We start from the raw sequence: 23,966 nt of genomic DNA, 5'->3' as shown, positions 1-23,966 counted from the left end.
TCAAAGAATACAAAAATGCAATTTAAAAAAGAATTCACGTTCAATTACCATATTAAAATTTCAACATCAACTGTAATTGAAGAAATGCAAATGAAACAAACAGTGAGATCCCCATTTTTCCTATGTGTTGGCATTTATTTTTAATTAACACCCACGTGTGAACAAGCACAAATCTAACCTTAATGGAGACAGAATAAATGGATACAACCTTTTTGAATGGATTTGCTGATGCGTGTCTTCAGTTTTGAAAATGTACAGGCCATTTTACCCAGAAATCTACTTTTAAGACCTTACCCTATATGGTCAAGGTTTATCTATAAAGATGCTTAGCTAGCATTATTCACGAGAAACAACTCCATAACCAAAAGGAAGATTAGTTAAGTAGTAGAATAATGCCATTTAAAAAATCATGTTGTAGAGATTTAATCATATAGAGAAATACAGTATGAAATGAAAAAGTAAATTATAAAATTACAGTAAGGGGCTTCCCTGGTGGCACAGTGGTTGAGAGTCCGCCTGCCGATGCAGGGGACACGGGTTCGTGCCCCGGTCTGGGAAGATCCCACATGCCACGGAGCGGCTGGGCCTGTGAGCCATGGCCACAGAGCCTGCGCGTCCAGAGCCTGTGCTCCACAACAGGAGAGGCCACAGCAGTGAGAAGCCCGCGTACCGCAAAAAAAAAAAAAAAAAAAAAAATTACAGTAAGATACTAATCTAGGAAAAATTAAACTATGCATTTTAAAAAGGATGTATACTAAAATGTTAGCAGTGGTTACCACTAGTTGGTATGATTTCTACTTTCTTCTTTTTTCCTTTATTTGTATTTTCCAAAGTGTCTACAAAGATTTACTGCTTTTGGAATTAAATTTTAAACTTTTATAACAAAGCATAAATTACCGTATTACTCAATTAGGTTAAGAGCTGTGATCACAAGTCCTGTTAAATCACAAGCTTAGCTGTAACTTAAAAGGCAGTAAATTTCTGTCTTAATATCCAGTTGTAAGACATTTGGTATATGGTATATTGCTCAACCTTCACAAGGACTTTTAGCCTACTTCAGGATTTTTTGAGAAACAACATCCAAGTGTATGCAATAAAAAGCTTCTTGACTCTAAACAAAAATTCCACATAGCCTGCTCATATTGTCAAATCTATCTTAAAATTAAAGGGCTATAAAACAGCATTTTCTGATGATTAATAACTGTTTTTGTCAAAAACACTAAGAAGAGGGGTGATTTTCGTGTCAAAATTTCTCTCCAACTTATCACTCAAAATTCAACTTCCCCTCCACCATTTCAATAAAAGTGAACTTAATCCAGCTTTTAATATCTCATAAACCCATTCATTCAAATACAAAAAGAGTAGCTCGCTGAATGTGCCAATTTCACCCCCTTTACAGAGTTTCTTTGTAGAAGGCTTTGAAGTTTCTAAAGTGCCTTCATAGATTATTATCTATTCAATAACCCAAAAAAAGACCTACAAGCCTGCTAGGGTAGATATTAACCATCAGGAAGGAAAAAATTTTATTTCATTCTGAAGGCCATAGGAAGTTTACAGTACTCAAAATTAAGTCTTTAGTTAAAATAAGTATGTTCTTATCACTACCCATGACTCTTCTATAAATGACTATTACATGAAGGGGAAAAAAAGCTTTTTATGGGATTCATGATTAGTGTGGTTTCAAGTCAATCACTTTTTTAGGCATTCTTGTGCATAAGAGACGTAAATTAGATTTTGTACCTTTATTGTTTGAAAACCCAATGTTCTCTACTGGAAAACTGCCATGACCTTAACTAAGAAATTAATTCACATTGAATCCTGTAACTGAAAGACTATTTTGCCACATGATTAAGTGATTCTCTAAAATGAAAGTTTATTAAAATAAAGATAGCTGAGAAGCATGAGTGCTTATTTTTATCTTATAAAAACTGAACAAAGACCTTTTAAATCACCTATTTTAAAAATTAAATGTTTAGTTCAAAATCTCTTAAATAACCACATATTATAGTAATAAGTACCATCAAATAGAATGTTTGCCATTGGGTTAAGCACTTTAATCACATTTAATACAATAACTCTAATCATGAACACATTATCAGCATTTTACAGATAAAGTTAAAAATTTACCCACCATCCTTACCCACATTAAACCTTTGTCCACATTATAGGAAAAAAAAATTAGAAGAGACTTTCTGATTGCAAATATACACATATATAATAGAACAAGTAGTCAAACTGGCACATTCTTACATATATATTACTGTGTCTTACACACAGCTCTACAATTTACAAAACACTTGTACCCTATCACCTCATTTGTTTCCCACTACAGCCCTTATGGGATTATTATCACTACTGTACGTGAGGGGTTTCAAGCTCAAAGAGTTTAAACCAAGTCACTCAGCTTTTGATTCCTCATTCTTTTTCTACTACACGATCTTGATTCCCTGTGATTAAAGAAACACTGCCCCCACAATCAGAGTATTACACAATAAACAGGTAAAATGTGCTACAGAGCCTAGATAAACAACATCAGTCACATATTTCCCCAAGTTATTAGTTACTGCTTATTCTGATGCCAATCACAGAAATACAAGTTATACAAATAATTTTATTAAACTGGTACCTTAGCAAGGGAATCCCCTAGATTCTACTTGTATTGCCCAGATTAACCCCAAAGCCTACTTTATTAATTCTTCTACTTCTTTCTACAGTATCCATCTTTTGCCTTCCTACTTTAAAATTTCCCACTCCACTTAGTGACCTGCCCTATCTTTACTTTTTAACTGTCCCATCTTCTCATTAGTATGATTTCAGACTCCATTCAACAAAGTTTTACCCAGTCATCCCTAATGATATGCAATAATTTGCAATGAAGAAAGGCCCCTACCCTCCTCCAAGTCTGGTGAGGAGCAGTGAGAGTTCCTCTGAGTGGTTTCTGTGACTGTAGACCAGTCACAATCACTCCCTTCAATGGAATAACTTAATTCCCTCACAGGAAGGTTTTAAGAATAAAATCAAAGCAAGGTGTTTAAAGTGCTTTATAAAGTATCAAGTATTATCCTACTGACATATTTTCAGGTTGGTCTTTTTTTCTGGATATCCACTTTTAAAGCTATGGAGAAAACCCTCAATAGTTCTTCTGTATTATGGGTGGTGAAAAAGAGTAAAGGATAGGAAGAAACTTACATGAGTAATGAATTAATTGGGGGATCAAGTTTAGTTATTCTATATTCACATCTTTCTTCCTTAAGTTAAATAATACCCAAGAGAGTAAACAATACAACCCTAAAATGGCTAGACAATCAGAATACGATTACACTTAAAAAAAAAGAAAGAAAGAAAGAAAGAAAAACAAAAAAAACTGTTTCCCTGCACCCACTCTGGAAAAAACTCCTTCTGTAAAGCTATAAATCACTATTACAAAAAAGTTTAACTTCTATTCCCATCCCTTACATCTCTGGCTCTTTGACAGCCTGCCAAACAGTTTGCTTACAATCCTGTGTGTCAAAAAGGTCTTCCAATTGAGCATAAACAACTTTTAAAAATGTATCTTACTACTTACTAGGTTTCACAATTTTAAATATGTCTTGAACTCTAGCATCAAACTACATGACAGTCCTCCAGGTATACTCTTAGAAGCTGCTTAACAGCAGATGAATGGAAAAGACACAATTTTGGAAACAGTCTAACAATTACAAGAAAGTTACTTTCACTTGTGAATACTCAAAAACTTTATCCTAAAGTTAAAACACAGAGGTAAACTAAAAATGAATCCGAAAATAGGTGCCTTGGACTTAAGGCCAGAATCTCATTTTAACTCACGGTTTATTTGCCCTATAATAAGTACCTCTTTACTGTAAGCTCTTTCTTCCCCAACTAAAGAATTTCAAAGGATTTCAAAACACTTTACTAAATACTTAATCACATCCACAGATTCTTAGCATCCGACAAAGTCATTAGAATAGAAGAGTTCATAAGTGCTTTATAAAGGTCTTACAATATAACCCTAGAAAGAGTAAGCACTTCTCTTTGAGAGACACAAAGCACCTTCCTAAGACTAAACTACTAGAGTGGCACCTGACTCACCCCAACTCAACTCTTATGACTTTATCCAGAAAGCAGAGGGAGACAAAGAGTTTCTTCAGCCAAAATCAGATGAGTCCCTACTCAATCACAGCCTGTTTGCTCTTACTTTAAACACAAATCTCAAAAAGTTTACTTGGTTTTTAATGTATTAATGGGTGACTCAGAGCAAATTAGCAGGGAGAGGGACTATTTTAGGCAGTCATTTGATAGGAATGGCTATCAAATGAAGGACTAACTCCACACACACACAAAGACAAAAACCTGTGAGTAGCAGGCGGAGCATTTAATAAATGATGACCCCTATTTATCAAGTCTTAAGAATAGCATCTCGGGGCTTCCCTGGTGGCGCAGTAGTTAAGAATCTGCCTGCCAATGCAGGGGGCATGGGTTTGAGTCCTGGTCTGGGAAGATCCCACAAGCCGCAGAGCAGCTAAGCCTGTGCGCCACAACTACTGAGGCTGCGCTCTAGAGCCCGTGCTCCGCAACAAGAGAAGCCACCGCAATGAGAAGCCCACCACCACAATGAAGAGTAGCCCCCACTCGCCGCAACTAGAGGAAGCCCGCGCGCAGCAACAAAGACCCAACTCGGCCAATAAATTAATTAATTATTAAAAAAAAAAAGAATAGCATCTCTTCTCACTGTGCCACAGCCTAAAAACGATGTTCATAACCCTGAGTCATAAAGCAATGCTTCTCCTAATAAGGCAAACACATAAAACGCTTTGAAACTACATCTAAAACGGCATAAGTAGATAAGTAAATAAATACGCACCACCTCCCCTCTCCAGGGTCCAAAAGGGCTAAATTAACCAATCCATCAGCATTCCAGAACAACTTATTACTTGAGAATTCCAACCACAATAGGTCTAAGGCAAACACCTCTCTCCTCTGGCAGCATTTTCTTCTGTGTAAACAGTTCTGTCAAGTGCTTTGGTTGGCAAGCAATAATAAAATCAGCTTTATTTCCTGTCTTTTCCCTTAGCAAAACTTATAGTTTGTCATCACCTCTGACATACGTTCCACACGTCCAAGGTCTACCATGAATAACGAAGTATATTTTACATAAACTTTTTCTTTTAAAGTGAGTCTTTTATCAAAATGTTTTACATTTTACCTCACAAAACCTTTATCAGATTGTGGAGAGAAATTTGAAAAACACAGTTCATACTTAGCATAGTTAATAAACTCTTATCTATGCCATGGCCATACTTACCTAACCGTAGGCTTTTACTATTTATAAGCCTTGGAAAAACTTTATGCCTTTAAGTAACATCAAAATTCTCAATCAGGATTTCAGGCGTTCAATTCACACCACAGTGAAGGATCAAATGCTAAACTCCTAAAAATAGGGCGTTGTGAGTGAGAGGGACACACAACACTCCGCCGCCAAGGCAAATGCGTCTTCCAGGGGGCAGGGGCGCTCCTTGTACACGTACAGTAGGAGCTCACATTCAGCAAAACCGGGGAGCGAAGGATCAGGTGACTTCACACCACGGACACTTTCAGTCCGATCGGACCTCACTGTGATCTCAATATTAGTAAACAGCTCATAACCCCAGTTTTGACAGTTAAATCTGAACTTGCATCCTAAACACGCGCTATCCGCATGAATGGGTTCGGCAACCAAGGGTCCCCGGAACCCGAGCCCCCGGACACAGCCCTGGCCTGCGGACCGCGGTTCCCTCCTGGAAGGGTGTCTGGAGAACCTTCCAACCTGGCAGCGAGGTGTCTCCTCCCCCCGCGAGCTGCGCGTCCTCCTCCTCTGCTGGGCCCATCACGACCTGGTTAACCCTTCCTCCCTTTCCGCGCGAAGGACAGAGGACAGCGAGTGCCGGCCGGGTGACAGGTCGCCCGGAGCTCCCTAGGACCTCCCCGCGCCGCCGCCAACCTCCCCGCGCCCCGGGTCTGCGACCCCTGCTCCAGGCCGCCCCCTCTGGGGGGGAGGACGCCGCTACAGCCACGCGGCGGGCGGGAAGGCAGGGGGCCGGGCCGGGCGCAGACGCGCGCGCCGCCCGTGCACCCGACAGCTGCTGGAGCCGCGGCCGGAGGACCGCCCTTTCAGGCCGCGCGCCGCGGGAGCTCGGGGGCGCGGCGGGGGCTAGGCCCGGCGACCAGACGCGGCGGCGGGAGGAGAGCCGAGCCAGCGGCGGACGACGACCCCACAGCCTGCGGCCGGTGCCAGCGAGCCCAAGCGGTCCGCACCCTCTCCCCACCCGGGCCCTGCAGCCTACAGCTCGCCGGCCCGTACCTAGGAGGGTTGTGGACGAGACGTGGTTAACCCCGGTGTTTGGGTCGCTGGTTCGCCTCCGGCGCCGCAGCCCCTCGTGCGACTGCTGCCTCCGCGCTGCCTCGTCCCCCTCCGCCATCTTGTACCGATTTAAAATTAACTCCCCACTGACGTCAAACGCCGCCGCCGCTTTATCAACCTCCCGGGAGCCGGCGGGGCGCCGGCGGGTCCTAGTGCCGCCCTCACCAGCGCCTCCTTGTCCTCCCCACGCCCTCCCTCGTCCCGCCCCTCGGCGCCCTCGCTCCGCCTCCGCCCTGCTTGCCTTGCAGCCTGCCGCTCGGTTTTCCCAGACTTCCACCTTGGGGAGAAATTGGGCGGCGCCCCCACCGCAATCATCTCACACTCCCACCGCCCTAAGTCCGGGACCACACCCCCTTAGCGCTGAGCGGGTCTGTGTAAAAGCCGAAGGGCTCTCCAGAGAACCAAGTCCCTCCTTCCCAATCGAGTAACACAATTCTCTTTGCAGCTCTTCATAATCGTTGACTCGTGCACTGCACGTGAGGTTGCTTTCATGCTCTTTTCCTTCTCTCCTTTTTATCTCCTCCTCCACTGCTATTCTCCCCCCTCCCTCCTTCGCTCCCCCCGCCCTGCACTCCCAAGCTATTGCTGGTGCCCTGCTTTTCCTTTTGATCTTTCTTCGCACAGGTCTCTAATATTGTTTCCCATCTAGAGACCATCCTATGCTTTGTTTGGCATAGCTTCCTTCTACTTATGAGGCCCTCCTCCTGTCTTCTTACTGTGCATACCCTTCCCCTGCTGCTCCTAGCCCCTTACAGGTGCAAACCAGAAAGCACTCTAATCAGAAAATGTATTGTAGCTGGTCCTTTCCTAACTGTGATGAACCTTCTTGTGGGGATCCAGTGACATCCTATAGAAAGTTCAGGTCACTTTTAAAAATAAATATCTGCCTGTGGAAGCTTCTGTGAAACATGGTCCCTATTCTTTTGGATTTTTTCCATTATCACCAGCTGCACTAGAAATTCCTTCTCTCTGATAAAGGCATGTGTCCAGGTGTCCAAATCGCTGCCTTGTGCAGGTCTTCTCACAGACTTTCATCCAGCATGACCTCTAGGAAAGCACTGTGTGTCACCAAATCTTGCAAGGTGCCATTCTAGAGGGGTTTGGGGGGCTGTTTATTCATCTGTTTTCTGTATTATTGGAAAGGGATTTGGAGCTCCTCCTGGACTTCCTAAGTCCCTGCATCCTGGTTTGATACCCCGGGACAACCTAAGCCCCAAGCCATAAGCCCTGCTTGATGATGGATTTCCTCTCATAATCTCCCTATGAGGCATCTATTTAATACTGCCACAGTCTGCTTTATGCAGGGTATCATCTAAGGTGTGAGACAAGATGCAAAGATGAGTATTTTTGCCATCAAAGAATAAACTTCCAGTTACAAATTAGCAGTTAACTTAGCCCTGAGCACACCCCATTAGGGACCCCCAGAGGGTTAAGGCTGCACTACTAGTCAAGTGACCTCCTAACCAGTGTCCTTTCCACTATCAGACAGTTTATCCCATCTGCTACTACAGTGCCCTGACAGGTCCAAATCTCCTGACTCCAAGGAGGGTAAAGAAGCCAAACGCAAATACAGTCAAGAGATTGAGCATTGTCCCATGGTCACCTCAAATCCATATGTTTAAACGGCCTTCCTCCATTTTCCCCCATCAGCCATCCCTCTTCAATTTCTTATCACAGTGAAACCTCAGTGTTACTGCAGACTTCTCCCTCCCTCTACACCCATCAAGTCCCAGTGAAGTCAATTCTGACTTCTAAATTTCCCTCCAGCTCATCTCCTCTCCATCCCCTCAGCTTCCCTCTTGATTCAGACCCCATTATCTCCCACTGGACTTATTACAACAACCTCCCTGCTGTTCCCCCTTCTCCTGTGGGTCCTCCACACAGACTGGCTTGAGTTTTCTTAGATGCAAATCTATTCATGTGATTTCTCTGCTCAGGATAAAGTCCAAGCTCTTCAAAATAGTTGACAAGACCTTTCATGATTTGGGCCCTACCTATGCATCAAGCCTCGTTTTTCACTACTCTGTCATTTATTCCTTTATTCTTTCATTTAACAAATGAATTTTGACACTGTTGTGTGTGCTGAACAGACAAGGACAAACAAGACAGACAAAATTGGTTTCCTTGGTTTTTGTTTCTTTCCACACCCACACAGGCCGCCCCACCACAAAAAAGTGAGCATCCAAGAGCTCAAAGATCTGTCTTGTTCAGGCTATATCTCTAGCACCTAAGCCAGTGCCTAGTACATAACAGGGTCTCAAAAAATAGTTGTGGAATAAATGAATGAATAAACAAATGAATGAATTAATGAATGAATGGGTTACAACCTGATTTTACCACTGATTCACCTAATGTTTCTAAACTTCCAGGTCCTCATTTTTATAACTAACTATATAACAGGATTCTTATGGGATCAAGTCAACGTATTGAGAGCATTTTCTTGGCTCTAAAATAGCCAACATTTATGGAATGTTTACTGCTCAAAGTACTTTACATATGGTAAGTCAATTAATCCTAACAGTAATCCTAAGCGGTAAATGCTAATGCTATTCTCATCTTACAGATGGAGAAACTGAGGCACCAAGTGGTGAAAAACTTGCCTAAGTGGCAGGACTGGCATTTGAAGGCAAGCAATCTGGGTCCAGAGATTATGCTCATATCCACCATAATAGTGTTCAGCTTATAGACTGTGAATTCCTGGAGGGCAGAATCCATAGCTTATCCACAGCCAGGTCTTTGGGATTCTGCTTTCAGTTAATGTAAATTGTATTAAAAGCTATTTCTACCAAATAAACAACTTAAAAAATTTTCAAATCCTATTAATAATTGGGCAAAGACATCCACAGACAATTCACCAAAAAGAATTATCAAAGTGGGCCTTAAACATATGAAAAAAGGTTCAGTTTTACTCATAATAAGAGAAATGTAAATTAAAACGACACTGAGACACCATTTCTCACCCGTCAGGTTGGCAGAAATTCAAAAGCTTACGATTACACTCTGTTGGCAAGGATATGGGGGAATGCAGGCACTCTCCTACATTGCATCCTCGCTGGGAATGCAAAATGGTATAACCCCTGTGGAGAAGAACTTGGCAACATCCAACAAATTTCATTCCCATTTACACTTCAACATGCCAGTCCCACTTCTGGGCATTAACCCTGAAGATACAACTCCAATAATCAAAAAAAAATTTTTTTTGCAGAAGGTTATTCACTGCAGCATTATTTACAGTTGCAAAATATTGGAAACTATCTAAATATCCAAGTGTAGGTGATTGGTTATGTAAACTATGCTAATTACTCATGATGAGCACTTTTTAACTGTAAAGAAAGAAGAGGAAGAACTCTATGAACGGATATAGAGTGATTTCCAAGAGACATTCTTTTTTTTTTTTTTTTTGCGGTACGCAGGCCTCTCACTGTTGTGGCCTCTCCCGTTGCTCCGGACGCGCAGGCCCCGTGGCCATGGCTCACGGGCCCAGCCGCTCTGCGGCATGTGGGATCCTCCCAGACCAGGGCACGAACCCGCATCCCCTGCATCGGCAGGCGGACTCCCAACCACTGCGCCACCAGGGAAGCCCCCAAGAGACATTCTAAAGTGAAAAAGCCAAACTGCAAAAGAGCCTATGTAGAGCCTACCTTCTGTGTGAGAGGAATAAGAAAACATACAATATCTACTTGCCAATCCAAAAAGAAACTCGGCGAGGTTAAATAATAAAGTTAGTGGCCTCCAAGGAGTTGGGAGTGGGGGGAATAAGATAGAAGTAACACAGAACACAGTACACCTTTTTATCTCGTGTTGACTTTTGGAAACGTTCTACATGATAAAATAAAATAAAATAAAATCAACAAGAAAAGGAAGGGGGTACTAAAACTGAATGCAAACCAAATAAATATTAACCGTATTTAAATGAATAACAGAACCAAACTGAAGAGGGAAGAAAAGAAAGCCAACGAATCCAAGTAACCTACACACATAGTATTGAACTACAAATATTTCTTGGTCCTGGTCAGGGTGGAGGGAGAACAGCAAACAAGTCCTGAACTCTTTTCAGTGGGCTTGTTTTTGTAGAGGTATGGGCAAAGCAATTCGGAACCTATTTTCAACGTTTTATAGAAGTAAACAAATGAGTAAGTGTGTTTTATTGTTGACAGCCAGGGTTCTTGATGGGAAAGAAGGGACACCCAAATAACAAAAGGGGGAGGTAAGATAAACTATATGGGATGGATTAAGTTGGAGGTATTGATACTGACCAAAGGTTTCTAAAATATGTGTCTGAATATGTGTGTGTATGCAAGTGTAAACATTCATGTATATGTGTTGCATATGTACAGATGTGTATATACATGCATATATTTCCTAGCTCTGTCCACAGAAAAGGCCTAAGCAAAGACACCCGGGTAGTAATGATCATACCTAGTGCCCACTCTTGATCTCTAATACTATTCCCTTCTAAAAAGAAGTGGAGTCATTGGAGAAACGGCTGGTTCCAGAGCTGGGGTAGGGTGGGCACAAGGCGAACCATGAGCATCAACTTTGTGGCAGAAATTAAGGAGGCAGTCAAAAATATGATGGAGCCTATCTCAGAGAGACTTTCTTTCTGAGTCTTCTAGGGAAGGAAACACAGGGTACTGGGGATGTGAGATGTGACTGGAACCAACCCTAGGATCTTTTTCACCTTCGTGGAAATGGTGTAAGATAGAAGGAATCTTCTCCCCTGTAAGAGGTAGAGATTTGGGTATCTATTAATGGAAACTATTACCTTGATTTAGGGGCATCAGATGGATAGGGCAGGGTTAGAGTAGGGGAACAGGTAAACAAATATAAAACAGTGACCACCATAGAAAAGATGTTGAATATTGCTGTGGCTAAAAGATAAATTGCTCTCTGAGAATGAAAAAGGTTGTGTTCGGGGCAAACTGCATCTCTGTAGACCTTATCCTTTCAGTGATGTGTTTACTAGAAGTATAATTTAAGGTACCCACCATGTTTGCATACCATTGCTCCTTTGTGTGAAGAGATGTGCTTTTTTGTCCAAGAATGGTTGACAGAAGATGAATGAGCCATTTCCCGGAGGCTATGTGAGACCAGATCTGGGCACAGGCAGGACTGCTTCAGGGGCCAGTAGACAAAAAGAAGAACAAGGCTGGGAAATTCCCTGGCAGCGCTGGGAGCACTAGTGAGCTTAACCCAACCACCGGCATCTCTTGGTGGACTTTGCAGGCTCCTCTCATTGACCTCGGGGGCAGTGGCCACTGATTGATCCCAGAAGTTGTACAGTGACTGTGGCTAACAAACCGATTTGCCACATTGGCTTTGGCTTTCTTTGGGATTACCATTTTGAGGGAGGGGCCAAAGAGGAAATTTTTTGCCAGGAAGGAGAGAAATCAAAGTTCTTGCTGGAGTAGTTGTGAACAAGAAGAGGGACTCTGAATTACTGATTGGCAAGGAAATTTTATTTATATACAAAGCTGATAGGCCAGGGTCATTGAATTACATCTTATAAAGGAGATCAAATCCAGAACATCAAGGGTTCCTTGAGGCTAATACTAGTAGCACCCCGTACGTGGGTGCACGCCTCTCTGACACAGCCGTGCTGAACTCATGTCGAGAATTGTGGACATCTTGGAAGGCACTTGCTCCATATGGAACACTGTGGGCAGATGGCTTTCCATCCAGCTTGCTGCTTAATATTAGGTGTCCATTGTTCTCTGAAGCAAGGGACAGCTGTCCCTCATGAATGTGAGAGGGAAATAATGACCCTTCTAATCCATATTTATTCTCAGACGTAATGATCTGAACTGGGTACATGAGCATCAGTGTCACTTAGTGAAAAGAACACCAACTCTGGAGTTCAAACCCCAGCTATGCCCCTTGGTTTTATGACCTTGAGAAAGTTAAGTAACCTCTTTGATCCTCAGTTTCCTCTGCTGTAAAGTAAAGGTCTCTTCCTAGCATTTTTTCATGATAATTACAGATAATATAGATAAAGTATTTAGCCCAGTGGCTGGCACATGGCAGTAAATGATAACCATCATGATTATTACTCCAATCAAGTCTAAGAAGAAATTGAAGAATGGGAGCATAATTAAAAATGATAATACCTATTCATAATTTCATTTAATCTATAAAATACCTCTATGAGGCAAGCATTATTGGTACCATCAGCCTTTTACAGAACAAGAAACTGGGGCTTTAAAAGGTGGCATAGGGCTTCCCTGGTGGCGCAGTGGTTGAGAGTCCGCCTGCTGATGCAGGGGACACGGGTTCGTGCCCCGGTCTGGGAAGATCCCACATGCCGCAGAGCGGCTAGGCCCGTGAGCCATGGCCACTGAGCCTGTGCTCCGGAGCCTGTGCTCCGCAAGGGGAGAGGCCACAACAGTGAGAGGCCCGCCTACTGCAAAAAAAAAAAAAAAAAAAAAAAGGTGGCATAATTTGTTCAAGCCCACATGATTAGCAAATTGAGGAGTTGAGATCTAAATGCAGCTCTGTCTGCCTCCAGAGTCTATGTTCTTAACTATCTATCTCCGGATAACACATGGTTTAAGGGCTAGATGCTGGAAACGCTATAATCATAAGAACCATTTATGCTGACCACAAAGTAGCTAGAAATAGCTTCTGGATATCCAGGAAACTGTTTCAGGTAGCTGGAGCGGAGGTAAACATCACTCAAAGTCCAGCCCCAAGGGACTTCCCTGGTGGCGCAGTGGTTAAGAATCTGCCTGCCAATGTAGGGCACACGGGTTCGAGCCTTGGTCCGGGAAGATCCCACATGCCACGGAGCAACTAAGCCCGTGCACCACAGCTACTGAGCCTGCGCTCTAGAGCCCACAAGCCACAACTACTGAAGCCCGTGCACCAAGAGCCCGTGCTCCGCAACAAGAGAAGCCACCGCAATGAGAAACCCCTGCACCACAACGAAGAGTAGCCCCCACTCGCCGCAACTAGAGAAAGCCCACACACAGCAATGAAGACCCAACGCAGCCAAAAATATACATAAATACGTAAATAAATAAATTTATTTTAAGAAAAGTCCTGCACAAGGGCACCCATGAGCACCGTGACAAGCACTCTTCTTGAAACAATGGAAACATTACTTGCGTGATCGACTTCTATGGAATTCAAGGGTATCTTGTGGTCACTAAAGTAGTCTAGTAGTGGGAGTAACAAAAATCCCAATTCGTGAACTGGACTTGCTTGAGAACATTTTGAGAAGTAGATAGTGACTGTTTTTTTTGGGGTTTTTTTTGCGGTACGCGGGCCTCTCACTGCTGTGGCTTCTCCCGTTGCGGAGCACAGGCTCCGGACGCGCAGGCTCAGCGGCCATGGCTCACGGGCCCAGCCGCTCCGCGGCATGTGGGATCCTCCCGGACCGGGGCACGAACCCGTGTCCCCTGCATCGCAGGCGGACTCTCAACCACTGCGCCACCAGGGAAGCCCGTGACGGGTTTTTTAATTAAGATCAGCATACAAAAGAACACTGGCAAGAACTCTTCAGGAACTATATTCAATAACACCTTCTCAAAAATAACGTTGAGGGAGTGAACGTAGCCACTAGGATACCGAAAATGTGCTAGAAGCTTGAAGCAAACACTGCCATGTGCTTTCAACTCCTCTGAGAACAGGGCAGTGAATGATATCCACCCCAGACAGCCCATCCAGACACACCTAACAGCGCCCCCCACCCCGCATCACTCCCGCCCTCAGGAATGCCTTTGAAGTTACAGTGGGAAAACCATGTTTCACAGAAGGAACTACACATCTTAGCCTCTTTTAAGATTAAGACAATATCCACTTTGGCCTTATTAAAATCAACATATTGTATTTGTAACTGGAGTGCAGCGAAATCTTTCTTTCTATCTCACACCCAAGCTTAATTCCAAACTCCCCAAAACTGGCTGGCTAGTTGGCAGGCAAAACACTCCACCTTGACGATACCCTTAGAATTAATTGTCCCTGTTGTAACCTACTTAATCCTTGGATTCACTGCCACCAGTGTAGTTTCATCATCATATTCTGACTGTTAAAGCTGCACCTCACCTCAAACACTTCCCCCCAGCCCAGTGCCATTTCTCCACACCCCCAATCTTCTTGAGGTCTGTCTTCAGGTATAAACACTTGGAAAGGGAGTTCCTTCTTTCTTTTCCCATAACAGTTCCTTGCTCAAGCTGATATATCTGCAGGTGATACCACTGCCACCTGATCTGACTGGCGAATATTTATCTTTCAAGCTTGTCCTGATCACCCTCTAAGAAGGTGAGCTATTATAAGACATAATGGAATGATTGTTATTTTAACATTCAGTTTTGGGGTAATTTGTTATAAAGCAATAGATAACCAGACTACATGCACAGAGTGTACTACCGATGTGTGAACATGAACATATATATATAGAAAAGTATAAACTTATATCAATACATAACAATAATAGACACTGAATTCAGGATAGTGGTTATCACTCTGGTATAGTTACTTGTTTCCTTTTGCTGTCTAGAGCAGTGGGTTTGTTTTTTTTTAATAGATCTTTATTGGAGTATAATTGCTTCACAATACTGTGTTAGTTTCTGTTGTACAACAAAGTGAATCGGCCATATGCATACATATGTCCCCATATCCCCTCCATCTTGAGCCTCCCTCCCACCCTCCCTAACCCACCCCTCTAGGTCATAGAAAAGCACTGAGCTGATCTCCCTGTGCTATGTGGCTGCTTCCCACTAGCTAACTGTTTTACATTTGGTAGTGTATATACGTCGATGCTACTCTCACCTCCACGGTGTCCTCATGTCCATTCTCTATGTCTACGTCTTTATTCCTGCCCTGCCACTAGGTTCATCAGTGCCTTTTTTTTTTTTTTTTTTTTAGATTCCATATATATGTGTTAGCATACGGTCTTTGTTTTTCTCTTTCTGACTTACTTCACTCTGCATGACAGACTCTTAAGTCCATCCACCTCACTACAAATAACTCAATTTCATTTCTTTTTATGGCTGAGTAATATTCCATTGTATATATGTGCCACATCTTCTTTATCCATTCATCCATCGATGGACATTTAGGTTAGAACAGTGGTTCTTACTTTGTTGTTGTTGTTTTGTTTTATTTGACAGTGATACAGATAATAAATGGCATTCATTTACAGGTCGTGTTCCTGTAGGCATGCACAAATATCCACTGTTGGCCACTGTCAATTAGACTACTGGCTGTGCAACTCCCAACAGGAGCAGATCCAGGATTTGTGGGGTCTAAAGCATCTACAAATTTGGGGAACTTCTTTAAGAAAACAAATTATGAATCAAAAGTAGATTTGAAAGTAAATATTTAGAATAAGAAAAGAAATCCCAAATTTTATAAAGTTAACATTCCACAAATGTACAGAAAATTTATATTTTTATTGATTAACCTCACGGCATACATCTCATACTTTTTTTCTGACTTTTTTGGCTGCATGGTCTTTGATTGGCTTTTCATATTATGTGAATTGGGATATAATTTTCTGAAGAGAAAATGAAGACAATTTAGTTTTTCCTCCAACATAGTTAATAAAATTTTCATTTATTGATAGCTTAGAAAAGTCTCTTTTAGCTTCATAACGTTTTATTATTGATATGTAAATTTTTAGGATTATTGTCAAATTTGGGAAAATCTCTACCAGGTCTCTTTAGTGTAGGAGCTTCAGATTTCAGGGCATATCAAGTTTTCTTTTCAGTGACTAATCTCACATACTCTTTGAATTGAAAATGCATGGGGCATTTATAATTGTATGTGCTGCATTTCGCAGTAGAGGCTTAACAGGAGAGAAATTCCATTTTTCATCATCACTGATGAGTACAAAATCCTCTTTTTACATTTTTATCCATCTAGTGGTTGGAAGAATTTTCCAGAGGCTAGTTTCTGGCTACATACTTTTCAAACATTATTTTCCCTCCACTCCCCACATATACACTGTCGACACTTTTACTCCTGACCTTGCACATGTTCCTATCTCCTTTGAGTCTGAGAGCAGGAAGAGAGACAAAGGGGACATGTGATCTGGTCTGCCCTGTTAGGGCTTATATCAGGAAGTCGCTGTTAAACAGAAAGCAGAGAGAGTTTGTGCCCTCTCCTCCATTTAGTACTCAGGGAGCAAACTGCTCCACTAAGTGTCCTTGCTCCTTCAAGAAATGGTCATAGCAGATTAAAAACGATGGTGCGGGACTTCCCTGGGGGTCCAGTGGTTAAGACTCCATGCTCCCATTGCAGGGGGCTCAGGTTTGATCCCTGGTCAGAGAAGAAGATCCTGCATGCCGAGTGGTACAGCCCAAAAAACAAATAATAAAAATAAAAACGATGGTGCATGGAGGTTAAGTGGAAACAGGCCTTATTTATCCCTTCTGAGCTCCCTTTGGCTGGGGCCTAGAGGCCACCACATACACCATGGAGGACTAGGAAGGTAGCTGATTTGAGAACCAGAGGTCATCGTTGTGAGTACAGAGTGTTCACCCTAAGCTAGGAGTCAGATGGAGGTTGTAGGCAAGATTCAGACAGGTATGCCACTCCAAGGTGACCTGAACCAGCAAGAAAGAGCACTGGGTCCTGGACACACCAAAGAACAAAGCACAGGCAGGTCAGCTCCAGCTCCGCAGATGAGTGCAAGGTGCCTAGGGACCAGACTAGCCAAGCCACCTCACAGCAGAGTCCAGCAAGGCCCCCAACAAGAGCACTGGGATCCAGATGTGTATCTGGGACCCTCCCCTTGCCAAGTGGTCAACCGAATAAGCTCTCCACTCTGTCTGCAACCTTGTTTGTTCCTTTAGCTAGTGCTTTAGGAGCAAGTAGAAACAATGGAACCTAACATACTAGAATTAGATTTCAAGTCACAGGGGAAGATCCCTGGAATCCTCTACTAAGACTTATATAAGAGCACAAGGAAAAAAAATATTTTTCTATTTCTTTAATTTTGTATCTGTATGAGATGATAGATGTTCACTAAACTTATTGCGACAATCATTTCATGGTGTCTGTAAGTCAAATCATTATGCTGTACACCTTAAACTTACACAGTGCTGTATGTCAATTATATCTCAATAAAATTGGAAGAAAAAAATAAAGTGCATTTCTTGTACACAGCACACAAAAAAGTAACATTTATCAGGTACTTGTATGTGTCTGGTAATTCATGTTACCATAATAAATATATTTATATTATATTACTTTTTATTTTTAGTTAAGTTTCACATTAACTCCAAAGCAGAGGTACTATTACTATTTCCATTTTATACCAAGAAGCCTGAAGCCAAGAGAAATTAAATAATTTACCCATGGTTACCCAGCTTATAAAATAGTGGAGCTAGGCTTTGAACCCACTGGTAGAACTCAGGAGTTCACACTTGGAACTACTAAATTCTGTTCTCCTGTAGCAACTTGAAGAACTCCAGGTGTATGATACCACTAGCTCCTTGGGGTTGGCCTGACTATCCCCTGCTACATGTCCCTTCCTTGTCACCACGTGACATCAATGGCAGATCTCAGAATATAAGATTGCTGCTCCAATGTATCAGGTGTAGTCTGCTTCTCAAATCCAGAGCCCAGACTGCTTTGGAGGAGGGTCCCCTGTCGCTGGAGAAGAACTACACAGCAGCTGTCACCACCCTGTGGATACCACAACGGGGCATGCTGGCAGTGGCTGACCACGCCTTCCATTCCAGAAGCCTATGGTGCATTTTAAAGACACACTCACTTCCAGCACAACCATGTTTTAATCCATGGAAATTCATCCTTAAAAATAACCACACTTGCTAAGGATACCCCAGAAACTGGAGCAGCAAGGGGTCTAGATTGCACTTCTGACTCCGTGATAAGAACCCTTGAAAACATATTTAATCTTTATGGACTTTCATTTCCACCAAACTGAAGGGGATGCGACATACTACTATCATTTATAGGCTGGTTGATTTGTTTTTTCTTGAGCAAGTATTCGTTTTCAGGGTTCTTCTCTGACCAGCCTTGCCACCTTCTCCAACACTCATCAGCATCTGCTTTCTTCAGAGCTCTTGAGGACAAAGCCATATCCTTGCTGGCAGAGAGAGCTAGGATCTGTGCCAAGTCTGCAGACTGCTGATGCTCCTAGAGCCTCTGGTCTACTGGGTACCATGGCTGAAAGATTCCATACAGAGACAGCGAGATCAGGCTCCAACCAGCCCTGCCATGCTTTGCTCTAAGCAGTTCTGCGTGTGCCTAAAGATTCCCAAAGTCTTTCCTGAAGGGAGACTTTGCAGTTTTTTCCTCCCACCTCTTGCTGCCTCAAAGTCCCATGAAGCCATTTCCTCAGTTTCTGGTCTCACCCCTCTAACCAAGGTCTCCAGCAGCTTCCAAGAAGACAGGCAGGGAGCAGATGCTGTGCCTCTCCTCTACCTCCCGCCTCTCAGGCCCTACTCTCAACTAATCCTACCTGTCCTCCCATCAAGGGCACTGGAAATTTGACCAACCCAGCACAAAACGATGCACATTAGTGACGACAATGGGTGCAAAGCTGAAAAGGATTTGAAGGAGAAATACTGTCCTCACTAACTATATTTTGGCCCCAGCTCTGTACGGCAAAATTGTACTGTAACAGATGTTAAAAATAAACATACTTAGGAATTTCAGCATGGATTAGATACTTTCCTCCTGTTCTTGTTTTACTGATACAGAACCAAAAGAGGGTATGTCCATCTGGGAAACATCATTTAAAAATTTTAGATCATGGATGTATTTAAATCTGAAGGTCATGACCAACAGTACCCTGGATCCCATGCTGGGACTCTCTCCTCGAATACATTCATGTTTTCTTTTATTTCTTCCTTCACTGATGATGACTGATAGGATTTATCAAATCAGGTCAATGAAAAAAACCATGGGAAGCTCACCATGACTGTAGGTAGGGTACTCGTTCTTTACAAGATAAGCAGGTTATTTCCCACAATAAATGTTGCAGTTGTAGAAGAGAACACAAAGCCTCTCAGTGTAATACTTTAACAAGGAAAATGATTACAGAGTGGTTTTAATATCTTTCGTGATGCTTATTTGAGGCCTGAGGAGCTGGTAGTCATTCTGGGGGGAGGTTAAGTAGTATGTGCAGAAGACTAATACACGGCTATTTTCCAAATTAAGTCAGGAGAAATTCCACGTGCACACACAGATGCTCTGGGGAGAGTGGAAGGAAAATAACAGGCCTCTGGTGAAGAGAAAGGAAAAGGGATATTATGGGATAAAAGAGCTAGTTGTAAGCAGTCAAGAATGGGAAAGTGAGGCTAAGAGGAAGTTAGACTTATAAAGGTGAGAAAAAGCCCATTGTGGGTCAAGAGTGAAGAAAGAGAAATTAGGCAACAAAAATTCAGGAACCAAAAAGGAAAAGAGAGAGTGTAAGTGGGATATACTGGAGTCCCATATGAGTCTGGTCGATCTGCATCTGCTCACTAAATGATGGTGTTCCCAAGCCCCACAAGCAAGGAAATGAAGAATAAGAAGATCTTGGTTTCTAGTCTATCCTCTCCAACATCCACCAAAGCAATCTGGCCAGCTATTCTCTCTTGGGTGGCAGGGGAAAGGAGAAGGATGCAGACCGCAAAGGTGGGAAGGAAATATAAAGGACAACAGGCAGCAAATATCTTAATAAGAGAGACTTGGGAGGCGCTGCTGGGGAAACACGGAGAGAGAGACGAGTGCAGGATCTACAGTGAGCTAGGATCTGGGAGACAGCCTCAGGGCGTCTTGCACTGGGCTTGCAAATGGAGATTGCAGCCAAAAGGCAACTGCCTAGGCTCATCGATCCTTTGATAATTTTTAGATCATTTGCAGTTCAATGAGTGAGGGGGATTTAAATCTAGGACAAAAATTTCCCTTAGGCTTTCTCTCAATCTCAGTGCTAAGAATTGCTACCCATGCTGATTTCTAAACTAATCTCTGGCAAGGAAAATGGACTCACCATGACTGGTTTGATGTAATTAAGATCCACCCTGCTTTGGGCTGGGAGCAGATTTCTCTGAAGCACATAAATTGCCGGATACCTGAACAAAGCTGGGATATTGTTAGCAAGGATGAAAGGAGGAGTGGTCAATGGAGAAGCAGCTCTGTCTGTCATAGATCAGAACATGGGGCATGGCTTCCAAATACACCCTGACCAGCAGCTCCTCCTCTTCTGCTCCAACAATCCACTTGCCACAAGGAAAATAAACTTAGCCCCACACCTCCCAAATTTGGGCATAACTGAAGTAATGAAGGCTAGGAGCAGCCTGGAAGCCCTGAGACTCACTCAAGAAGTCTACAATTACCAGAGAAGTTAATGTAGTCATAGGCAGCTTATATTGAAACGTGCCACCAATTGAGAAGCGTAAGTTACACCACTGATGGTGACAAAGAACCTTCCAATTCTCAATAAGTACCAGTTATGTGCTGTTCCTATTCAGCCCTTGACCTGGCATGTTTATAGAGTTCTTGGCTTTCTATGAGACCCTGCTGAGTGGTTGAAAATCCTGTTTATCTTATTGTCACACGTATCCTTATAATACAGATCTTCTTCCACTCACGATGGAATAAATCCATGATAAACCCATAAATCTATCTTAAGTTGAAAGTATCATTAAATTGTAAAGGCATTTAATACACCTAATCTACAGAACATCATTGCTTAGCCTAGCCTACCTTAAACGTGCTCAGATTCCTTATATCAGCCTACAGTTGGGCAGAATCATCTAACATAAAGCCTATTTTATAAGAAAGTGTCGAATATTCATATAATTTATTAAATACTGGAAGTGAAAAATAGAATGGTCGCATGGGAACAGAACAGTTGTAAGTGTATCGGTTGTTTACCCTCGTGATGGTGTGGCTGCTTGGGAGTTGCAGCTCACTGCCACTACCCAGCATCACCGAGACAGGACGGTCCTGCACATCACTAGCCCAAGAAAAGATCAAAATTCAAAATTCAAAGTACGGTTTCTACTGAATGCATACCACTTTCACACCATCATGAAGTCGAAAAATCATTAAGTCGAAACATCACAAGTCAGGGACCATCTATATAGTCCTCTATAACTTGAAGTGACTTGAGTAAGTTGGGTTTTTCCCACCAGAAAATCAGTTTAACCTGGAGGCTGAGGCTTGGGAACTGGATAAGACCTGCAGATTTGTTTTGTTTGTTACACAGTTGGCCTGCAAAATGATTTTTTTTTATTTTGAATTAATTATAAATATTGGAAAAATCAGCAAATTACACACTTTTTTTTTTTTTTAATCTGGATTTCAGGCTTTTCTTGAAAAATCAGAATATCTGGCCCCCTGGGCCAGCCTACCTACATAGTTACCATTGTCTGATGCTGACTAGTGTATCCCCCTTTGGAAGAGAAATAGATTCTCCAGCTTGCTACAAACCCCATTTCATATTCATGCTGCCTGCTTGATCTACCCCAAGCATTTGAACTTATGGCACCTGGCTACCTAACAAATATACCCATGGAGTAACCTAATGGACCTGCATTTAATAAACCCAAGAGTCATAGCCAGTTCAATCTGAGATTGAAAAGCAAATACACACACGAAGGGAGAAACATATATGTATGTGACATGTGATCTCCTATCAGGAGATTTGAGACATGAGGCCCATCCCCAGAGGAAAAACATTCTGAAACTCATAGCCCCCCACCTCCCCACAAATCTTGGGAAGCTGCCCAGCCCGGATAAGAGAGAGTCAAACAGCCCATTGTTTTTGAGTCTAGTCTACAACAATCGCTGTGTCGTGGGAGGCCCCAGAGCACTAGATCTGATTACCTGCTGATCATGATTGCAGATTGCAGAACAAGCCTGTTCCCATTAGTGACTGTATACAATTACAATCTGATATGCTTTGGGGATCTTACCACAATATTCTTTTCAGGGATTTCTCATTTCTTCCACCATCCCCCAGACACAAGCACACACACTCTCTACCTTGATATGCCTGACAGCAGGGGGCCCAGATGGAGTCTGGAAAACTGGCTTAGTTTGATCAGCACGCTATACATGTTTCTCAAGATCCATCTTTTCTTCCTTCTTTCATCCCCCCTTCATGACCACGCCCTTTAAAACCCATCTTCCCAATGAGAGAGTCCAAAACTGAAAGAAAGGGGGTGGAGGGTGGATATTTCCACCAATTGTTCTCAATAAGTGCCTAATTCCAAACTCAATCAGAACAGTTAAAATGTACTAACGTAACATCTCAGGATCTCAGTCAGAAAGAGCCAGTATTCAGTATGAACAAGAATGTGCATAATGTGACACACCGCTGCGTGTTGAAACCGACAACCGAGCACGGATCCTTCGGCTGATGAGATGACAGAAACAGTTCTTAACAATTAGGACAGATTTTTTTAAAAATCAGCAAAAAAAGGAACTAAGTATCCTAGAGATTACTGTGGCCTGTGGAGAAATTTCTTTCAAACTGGATGCAGCCATAGGGAAATCAGGTTAGTGTAATAAGATCAGACATTTTGAGTCCAAAGCACCCCTTCAAGCATGGAAGGGCACAAACAATGCTCTCTCCTGACAACCCCGGGTAAGACAGTCTTCTGTCTGTTCTGCTTTCTAGTACATGCCTCAGGAAAATCCTGTTGAAAATAGAGGGGCTCATTCTACCTAAAAAGTTTTAGTGCTTGGAATGCAGGCTCTAGAGGAACATGAAGGAATTGGACATTTTCCAGAATTCCTCTCTCTTGGTCCTTTTATCACCCTAGGAAATACCTGAAAGCGGAGTGACTAGGCAGGGAACCATGAACAGAGAGACACTGGTGGGTTTGCCTCCATCACTTAGTTCAGCTCAATTCAATCAGAATTTACTGGGCGCCTTACTCTGTACCCAGCACTGTGCTAAGGCTATAACAACTATGAAAGGAGCCTATGACAAAGCCCTTGACCTCCAGAAGCTTGTCATCTTTTGGGTGGGCTGAACCTATATACATGAAAGAATTAGGGAACAACACAAGAATACAACTGAGCATTAAAATTGATCTAAAGTAGTAAATCAACTATACCCCAATTTAAAAAAATTACTTTTGATCTAATGTCTACCTAATCTTAGGTTCCTTATCTACCATTTCACAAATGTATTTACAAAATTATAACAAATTAAATTAATTATAGTTTAAATATATTAAAATCCATCATAGGTCACATTCTAGCAGAGCTAAAACAAGAAGATAGATAACGCCAACTGTTAAGAAGAACATGGGGACTTCCCTGGTGGCTCAGTGGCTAGGACTCCGTGCTCCCAACGCCGGGGGCCCGGGTTCGATCCCTGGCCAGGGAACTAGATCCCATATGCATGCTGCAACTAACAGTTCACATGCCACAATTAAGGAGCCCACCTGCAGCAACTAAGACACAGCACAACCAAATAAATAAATAAATATTAAAAAAAAAAGAAGAACATGGATCATTTGGACATCTCATACATCAACGATGGGAGAATAAGTTGGTAAAACCACTTTGGAAAACTCTTTGCCTGTATCTACAAATATATCTTATGATCCAGCAATTCTACTTCTGGATTTATGTGCAAATGAAATCCATATATATT

The 23,966-nt window shown here is 42.5% G+C and overlaps 1 protein-coding gene across 4 annotated transcripts in view; it reads right to left on the bottom strand.

Annotated features, from left to right (window-relative positions):
* The window catches only part of ATL2 (atlastin GTPase 2), a gene marked incomplete at both ends in the record, with an annotated part of 57,068 nt that extends 50,613 nt beyond the window's left edge, over positions 1 to 6,455 (bottom strand). For all 4 annotated transcript variants that reach the window (XM_079720853.1, XM_079720852.1, XM_079720855.1 and 1 more), the window contains one exon: positions 6,338 to 6,455. In XM_079720853.1, coding sequence (XP_079576979.1) covers positions 6,338 to 6,455 — 118 coding nt within the window. The remainder of the gene's footprint in view (positions 1 to 6,337) is intronic.
* Positions 6,456 to 23,966: the final 17,511 nt, after the last annotated feature.

Source organism: Hyperoodon ampullatus (genome assembly GCF_949752795.1).
Source record: "Hyperoodon ampullatus genome assembly, chromosome: 15".
Classification (NCBI taxonomy): domain Eukaryota; kingdom Metazoa; phylum Chordata; class Mammalia; order Artiodactyla; family Ziphiidae; genus Hyperoodon; species Hyperoodon ampullatus.
Note: the sequence above shows the minus strand (reverse complement) of the source record. Positions and strands in the feature narration are given on the sequence as shown.